The sequence below is a fragment of the Octopus bimaculoides genome, chromosome 10 (assembly GCF_001194135.2).
Source record: "Octopus bimaculoides isolate UCB-OBI-ISO-001 chromosome 10, ASM119413v2, whole genome shotgun sequence".
Classification (NCBI taxonomy): domain Eukaryota; kingdom Metazoa; phylum Mollusca; class Cephalopoda; order Octopoda; family Octopodidae; genus Octopus; species Octopus bimaculoides.
This window is the reverse complement of record NC_068990.1, coordinates 25,613,040-25,622,285: the sequence shown is the minus strand read 5'-3', so window position 1 is coordinate 25,622,285 and position 9,246 is coordinate 25,613,040. Positions and strand designations below refer to the sequence as shown.

The window sequence follows — 9,246 nt, the reverse complement described above, 5'->3', positions numbered from 1 at the left end:
CGGAAATCTAATTATTGTATTGTTCATAATTTCTGTTTTTCGGACAATAAACTTGTTTGGAAGAAATCCTTACCTCTGCGAGGACTTTCTGAAGATGATGGTTTAATGCCACCAAACTGGTCATTCCACATTTTCCGACGCGCTTCTCCATCAGCTTTTCTTTCTCGACGTCTCTTTTCTAAAAATGTATGACAAAATAAAAACAGGAACTTCTCAGTTAAATACTGACAAAATAATCAGATAACACGTAGCAAAGATTATTTGCCAACATTACATGGCAGTCCTGGTTTAGGACGAATGTTGCTGTAATTAAGCCCCAGGAGACATCGTCTCCAGCTGGCTATACAACATGATCTGTGTCCTTATATTTTTCGAACAAGGACGCAGATCAGGTTGTACAGCCAGTTGGAGATGATATCTCCTGGGGCTAAATTACAGCAACATTCGTCCTAAACCAGGACTGCCATGTTATGTTGGCAAATAATCTTTACTACAAAGTACTGTTGCTGAATATCTCATCTTGTGAGATCTAAAAATAGTAATTTTCTAAATCAGTTAACATATTACTTTTTAAAAACCATTTTTCTGTCAAGTTTTTCAATATATTTTCATATTACTACAGGTAAGAAATTCTACAAATTGATAGTTTCATATGAATTATTGAGGTCATTAACTCTCTCAGACCCTCTAAGAGGATGAAAAGCAGTTACACACCGGGGTTGATGTAATCGACATACGCCTTCCCCTACAATCACTAGCCTTGTGCCAAAATTTGAAACAATAATTATTATTTTAAATAATTATTGCTGGATACATGGAATTAAAGATGATGCCAGCTGTGGTGAAAGCACGAAAATTTTTAGTAGGAGAGGAATAGCTTGCACAAAGATTATTCCCTTATATTTTTTTGTTGTAAATCTCCAGTATTATAAGGGATATTTTTGCTAATCAACGAACTCACCTCTTCTAACGAGTTCCTTGCCTTCGTCAATGAGTTCCTGGGTCATGTCATCATCACCGACAAACTGCTGAAAGCCAAGGAAGTGAAGAATCCTACTGCCTAAACTGAAGTATGTACATATACAGAGCAGAACAATAGCAATGGGAAAATATATATTGAAACCGTCAGACACTATAGCAATCACATCCATATGACCCATAATCTGAAAGAAACCAAACACAGAAATATAGAATTAGCAATAAAAATATTCATTTGTAATCAGTGGGAGCATTATTACTGAGTGAGAGAGCAGCACACACACCAACAAAATCCCATTAGGACTACCTGCCTGATAAGGGTACAACCATATGTGCGCAACATGGTGATCTTACATCAAGATAAGCAGCATATGACCTTGTAGGTGGGGCCTAGTTAGGTCTCTGAATAAGGTTTGTTTAAAGATGATGAATGAAACATCCATGTTTCCAGAGGTGAATTATTAAAACCCCACCAAAATTCCTTTCAACACATGGCTTCGATGCTCCCCAATTACTTCTGCTAGTGATCAGAGATGCACATATTGTCAGCCACCAAAGGACATGCTCAACTGGTTATGGTCAAACAACTGACTGGTATTGAACAGAATATTTGCTGTAGCCCATCTTTTATACCAAGACAAAACAATGTACATGATATCAGAAGCCATGAGAGCCAATACTTGGTGCTGCATCAGGGCATTTATTCTCATTATTATAAAGGTGGTGAGCTGGCAGAATCATTAGCGTGCCAGATGAAATACTTAGCAGTATTTCGCCCATCGTTACATTCTGAGTTCAAATTCCACCAAGGCTGACTTTGCCTTTCATCCTTTCAGGGTCAATAAATTAAGTACCAGTTGAACACTGGGTTGATGTAATCGACTAGTTCCCTCCCCCAATTTTCAGGCCTTGTGCCTGTAGTAGAAAGGATTATTATTATTATTATAATGGTGATGAATTTTGTAGAATTATTAGTGTTGGAATAAATGTCTCCCAGCATATTTGTTTTGGTTCTTTAGTTCTGAGTTCAAATCCCATTGAAGTCAACTTTGTATTTCATCCCTTCGGGGCCAATATATATATAAAGTATGAGTTAAGTACTGGAGTTTTTGATGCTATAAACTAACCTTTCCCCATCCCCCCAAGATTGCTGACCTTGTGCCTATTAAATAGCTAACAGCCTGGACATGTCTTATGTAGGGAAATGGAAACAACGTCATTTAAAGAACCTTTTGTTTCCAAAGGTTGCACAAAATGTCAGGATATGCCTAGAAACCTGGATATCCTTTCATTGTGGCCAGCGAGACAATGGCACCATCATAAAATCAGAAAGCGTAAGGCAAATACACACACATCATCATCATATGTCCGTTTTCCATGCTGGCATGGGTTGGACAGTTCGACTGGGGACTGGCAAGCCAGGAGGCTGCACCAGGCTCCAATCTGATCTGGCAAAGTTTATACAGCTGCATGCCCTTCTTAATGCCAACCACTCAGAGTGGTGGGTGCTTTTTACGTGCCACCAGCACATATGATATGCATACATGTTCTGAGGAGGGTGATTGCATTTGAGGTAAATGGAGCGTGAAAGCAAGATAGACTGAGGAAAAGGTGGAGGAAGAGATTGGGCAAGCTGGTTTGAAACAGGAGCATGCGCAAAACCGGGCATGATGGTGTGAGGGTGGTTGCTATGGCATTGAGGTAGATCTGGCCACCCCCCGTTAATGGAGACAAAACCCGGATTTAAAACACTGGATGATACTGATGATAATAATGACAAACACACAGAATGGGCTTCAGTTTCGGTCAAGGAGATATCACAAGGCTTTGGTCAGCCCAAGGTTATAGTAGAAGATACTTGTTCAAGGTTTCATGACTGGAATTGAACCTGAAACTACGTGGTTCAGAAGTAAACGTCTCAACCACATAGCCATGCCTGCACCCAGCTACTTTTCTAACAAATAGAACAGAGATTGATAAAGTTGTTCTCTGTTGTATGTGTCAGATTGTAAGAGAGAGCAGCAGCAGGTGGTGAGACATCTGTCTAACTCATACCAGCATGAAAATGTGGAAGTAAAATTAATGATGTTAAGTTCACAAAACTCTTTCTGTTCTAACAGCATGTGTGAAATATTTAGAAAAAATTAAATAAATAAAGCAGTGTTTCTTACAGTTGTGTAAGCTGTTTCCTCAAGATTATTGACGTGAGTTACATGGCTGTCCAAATGGATCAACCCAAGGAAATTGAGGCACAATGGAGGTGTTAATCGACATAGCATCCTGAAAACAGTGAGAGCAACAGTCAATAAAAATAATAAACAAGCAATTATGAAAATACATTAAGTGTTATAGAAGTACAAGGTTCTTTATTCTTTTACTTGTTTCAGTCATTTGACTGTGGCCATGCTGGAGCACCGCCTTTAGTTGAGCAAATTGACCCCAGGACTTATTCTTTGTAAGCCTAGTACTTATTCTATTGGTCTTTTTTGCCGAACCGCTAAGTTATGGGGACGTAAACATACCAGCATCGGTTGTCAAGTGATGTTGGGGTTACAAACACAGACACACAAACATACACACACATATATATATATATATATATATGTGCATATACGATGGGCTTCTTTCAGTTTCTGTCTACCAAATCCACTCACAAGGCTTTGGTCGGTCCGATAACACAAGAATACAGCAGATATTCAGTTTGTAACTGAATCAATATTTCTAGTATTCTAGAATATGTTTTGTGCTTATAAAAGCATTCATTGCTGGAAGAGACTTGTGTATAAGAACGATCTTTAGACTTTGAGAGGAGTTTTGTTTTTGTTAAAAATTTGAGAAGACTTACATTCCAGTAAAGATCAAACTGTACTCATTGGTTTGATGATGAGGAGCAATGTAATAATAGTTGAGGATACGGATTTGAAACACAGTGTAGTAAGCACAGAAACACAGGAAGCCAATAGTCAAGATGGAGGTTAGCTGAAAATTAAGAAGATGAACATAAACAAACATTGCAGAGAGAGAGCTGTGCATAACACAGACATGATGACAACATATTAACTGAGAAATTCAGAATAATTGATTTGTAATTATTTTCAGTTTGAAATAATATGATTATAATAGTAGGTGATGAAATAAGGTGTTTCATGAGAAGTGAGGAGTTGTACAGTTCTATATTCAAGAGATGAGGAATTATTTACAATTGATGGATATTTATCCTCATCTTGTTTGTTGTTAACACGTTTCAGCTGATATACCCTCCAGCCTTCATCAGGTGTCTTGGGGAAATTTCAAACCTGGGTTCTCATTCCTAAGGTATTTTTCGATGTTATTATTATTATTATTATTCAGGTCACTGCCTGGAATCAAACTCGGAATCTTGGGGTTAGTAGCCCGCGCTCTTAACCACTACACCATATGCCCATGAGGAGTTGTAATTTGAAAACCTTGCAACAAACATTACCTTATTACATGAATCATGGTGAATTGTGAAAGATTGAAATGAATCACTTGGCAGTAAAATTACTTTTATTGCACGAGAAGTAGCAGCCAGAGCTTCCTTAAATCCCATTCATTCAACGCAGACAGGTGAGTCTTGACCAGAAAGTTATACAAATAAAATGCTGTTTGGTCAAACAGGAAATATATCCAGTTGTTTAACATTAAATGTTTGATAGGTTAATTAGTTATGACGGTATATTTTCACTGACATGATCATAGAATTACCCTAAGGAGGCACTTGTAGATTATTCATGCATTGGCTAAGTATCTATCTATCATCATCGTTTAACGTCCGCTTTCCATGCTAGCATGTGTTGGACGATTTGACTGAGGACTGGCAAGCTTGAAGGTTGCACCAGGCTCCAATCTGATCTGGCAGGAGCCAGTCCAGCAGCACTGGCAACAACCTCGCTCGAATGATTTTCTAACATGCCACCAGCACAAGTGCTAGAAGGCAATGCTAATAACGATTATGCTCAAATGGTGCTATTTACAGGCCACTAGCATGGAAAAACCATTTAATCCATATTAGTATGGCAAAAAACTAAAATTATAAGATGCTCAGTGTATACAATTGAAACATTATTAAATTAAAATAGCTATCTATGTATCATACCTAATGTGTATACACCACTGAAAGACATGATGTTGTGGTTTTTGTCCAAGAGAAAATCTCTTCATGGACATGTGTTAAATACACTATGTATTTAGAGCAAGACAAACATTTCCTCAGCAGTCATTCATGAGGATGCTAGATGTGTTTTGGCCTCCTTGAGCCTTATCAATGATATGTATTCAGTTGTCATGTGCATGTACAGTGAGCAGAGAATAATACATCTACTGGTATTGCAGAAAGCTTGCTGAGCTGAATAAAACTCAGTATACAAAATTGAAACAGCCTTCTGAGTACCACACCTAAAATATATACCATTGAAATGTATGCTGCTGTGGCTTTTGAATGAGAGAAAATCTCTTCATAGACATGTTAAAAACACAAATATCAGAGTGAGAACAAAAACAATAAGCTATTGAAAGTCAGATTTTTGCTGAATATCCAAGAGAGACAATGAGAAAAAAAGCAAACACATTAAAACAATGGAAAATAAGACAGAAAAATATATATTGTTTCACAAAAATGGAAGGTCAAATTATGTGAGCAATCAATATATTAAGTCTGTTTCCATGGAGACTGAATTAACAAGAATAAACACAGAGTTTGATTCTATACAATTCCTGATTGTTTATAAAGCAAAATTAAATTATCAAGAAACAGACCTTTATTAACAAATTACTAAACTAAACGACAATAAAATAATTTAACCTTCTTTCCACAGGGTTGCTTTAGTTTATTTTTCTTCTGTATTAATATTAATACAAATCTAGGTCAGCTGTCTTTATGAATGGAATAAGACTTTAGAAAGACAAGAATAGACGGTTTTGTTCAGAATACTATAAAGATAATAATGAGCTCAGGGTACGACAACTTGTTCTAAAAGTATAAAAGAGGGGACAGAAAGCAGAGGTATAAGTAGGGAAAAACAGTAATGAAAGCTGAAGTATGCAGAATGAAAGAGATAAAGAGGAAAGAGTGCACAGACATGACGGGAGTAATGTTGGTGAATTTTGGGAAGTTTTATGGAATCTTTGAAGGATGTAGTGTCCTGGAAATTAACACCTGACGTGGGTAGTTTATTTCATGCTTCAACAATTCTGAGCATGAAAACAGGAGTAAAACAACAATAGAACATCATTACTCTTTTACTTGTTTCAGTCATTTGACTGCAGCCATGCTGGAGCACTACCCTTAGTCGAGCAAATTGACCCCAGGACTTCTTCTTTGTAAGCCTAGTACTTATTCTATCAGTCTCTTTTGCCGAACCGCTAAGTTACATGGACGTAAACACACCAGCATCGGTTGTCAAGCGATGTTGGGGGGACAAACACACACACACATATATATATACATATATACGACGGGCTTCATTCAGTTTCCGTCTACCAAATCCACTCAGAAGGCTTTGGTCAACCTGAGGCTATAGTAGAAGACACTTGCCCAAATTTACACGCAGTGGGACTGAACCCGGAACCATGTGGTTGGTAAGCAAGCTACTTACCACACAGCCACTCTTGCGCCTTAGAAAATTGTTTTTTAAAATAATAATGAATTGATTGTATATAGTGATCAGGTATATTACAACTCATTGGGAAAAGGTAAAAGAGGGGACAGGAAGACAGTAATGATAGGAAAATACATAGCGCACAGAATGAAACATGAAAAGAGAGAAAAGTGAAAATTCATAAAGAAAAGGTGCGTAAGTATCAGGAGTCTTGTTGGTAAATTATGGGAAATACAGGGTCCTGACAACTAATTATTGACACAGGTAATTTATCCCATGCTTTGATAATTCTAAGAAAAAAAAAAAAATGAATAAATAAAATGATTAAGTCAACACAAGAAATAATTAAGTTGAAGGCTTGTATTTTGTAAACAAGGAGGAGAATCATAAATTGAAACAGGTTAAACTTTCTGTTGTATATTTATTTAACAGCAGAAGAAAGAAGATAGGTAATGTAGACTTAGGGCTTTGACTTACAGCCAGAACAGGTTCCAATGAGCAATTAACCTGACTTCCAAAGGTCAGCATGGATCTCTTGATTTTAATTCTTTGAAATATTAAGATAACTAATTGCCAAGTGTCATTAACTCTATTGATACCAACAGTCCAACGACTAACTCTAGTTCTATGATACAAATTTCCTCTTTTAAATTGATCTAAATTAAGACCTTTCATCACAATTTGGTGTCATTTTAAGTTACAGACACCAGCTTAATAATGACAAAGTTATTTCACTAAATTCTTCATTATCTTAAAAATTCTTTGAGACAAAGAAGGTGTATTTCAGTGAAATATGGTAACAAAGTAACAAAAGGGTTAAGCAGATCTTATGTTCAAAGACATCCCAGCCATAGCCATCCATTTTTTTTTTTATTTAATCCCAGTAAATCCCAGATTACATCATCCAATGATGGCAGTGTGTAATTTAACCCTTTTGATATCAGTCCACCTGACACCACCCCTGGTTCCATGATATAAAATTCCTGTTTTATTGTAATCTAAATTTAAAATTTTCCATCAAAATTTCACATTCATTTATGTTCTAAATACCAGCTTAATAATAACAAAATTAGTTTATTAAATTCTTCATTAACTTCACAATTAATTGCAAATATTTCAACAGAAATATGGTAACAAAAGGGTTAAGATTGAAATAAAATTTGATTGAGTCCAAAAATAATTAAGAATTAATAAAGCATCCTCACCTCAAAAGACAAAAACAAAGAACTTTAGAATTTTTACAAAGGGAAAGTAGGAAGAATTACTGAGTGAAAATTAATGCTAGTCATTTGAAAAGAAAATCAAGGGGGAGAGGAATGGCAAAGGAGACCCCCCCCCAAAAAAAAAACAATCAAAATGTACTGACCTCAATGTAGACATAATCATGATTTTGGTTGGCAAGATTTATGGAAACGGCAAACAACGACAAGACAGGTTTCTTTATAAAGAACAAACATTCTGACCAAACAACCATGAAAGACATTACTGCAAGACAGATGGCCACTATTTTCATCACCCACGGCTGGAACAGACATTTCCAGTACCATTCTAGAAGAGAAGAAATAACAAAAGACAAATTAATACTGTAATTAAAAAATGATACAACAAAATACTGCATATCTATATATAGATACATATATATATATATAAACGTAAGATCCAGGGATCAAGGTGTAGGAAGAAAGTTAGCTTCAAGCAATCCATAGCAAATATAAAAAAAACGACTTTCTGGTACAAGAGTGGTTTATTGAGACGGAATATTGTGGATTGTTTTCATATCGAAGAATGATAAGCTGAAAAAAGTTCTTTTTATATTCCATGATAGGTTGCCAGGTGTGTGGATAAGAATACAAGAGTTCTGTAATCCTTGTGTGTATGTATACATATATATATATGTGTGTGTGTGTGTATATATATATATATATATATATAGAATACAAATCCAGCCTGAAGATGTTGTTCAGATAAGGAATCTTGTCTTTTTTCAACTCAGTACATCACTTCTAATTCAGCACAGATTGCAATCCCCTCTTAGTTCTGTAAACATAGTTTTCGTCTTCAGTCTTAAAAACAAACTTAACTTCACACGAATACCCTTATCGTCACTCATTCATTCATCTGTTTACTTTTCTCACATCGTCAATTAGACATTTCTCTAATTTTGTCACAGATTGGCTGACCGAACATTCTAAGATTTTTAAATTCTATCCACTATTAATTTGCTATTCCTAACACTGGTATAGCTGTTTCGCAGTGTGAAAGCGGACAGTGAAGCATGGCATTCCTTCTGGGTCATTGGTTACTGTTTGACCATCCAACACATGCCAGCATGGAAAATGGACATTAATCAATGAACGATTTCATGTCTGTGTGTGTCCAGCTTTCCATGATGCTAGCAATTGCTATTTGGTTAGATGAATATATTATTAAGGGCTTGTTTTACAGCCAGATGTTCTTTCTGTTTTTCGGGTAAGGGACCCTTTATTTCAATGTTGAAGGTACAAAGTGAGTGGATAATTTATTGAAAGAAGTGACAATAGCAAAGACAACAATATTTGTAGTGACCTTCTTAAACAGAAGATGTAAAGAAATACTCACACCTACAGACACAAACACCTATATATATATATATATATATATATATATATAT

General features: G+C 36.0%; 1 protein-coding gene across 1 annotated transcript in view; it reads right to left on the bottom strand.

Moving 5' to 3' along the window:
* LOC106880753 (G-protein coupled receptor-associated protein LMBRD2) overlaps positions 1-9,246 on the bottom strand; it is a 40,969-nt gene that overhangs the window by 1,821 nt on the left and 29,902 nt on the right. Inside the window, 5 exon segments of the mRNA XM_052971092.1 lie at positions 74-178; positions 962-1,163; positions 3,150-3,258; positions 3,824-3,957; positions 7,963-8,144. Of these exon segments, the coding sequence (XP_052827052.1) occupies positions 74-178; positions 962-1,163; positions 3,150-3,258; positions 3,824-3,957; positions 7,963-8,144 (732 nt within the window).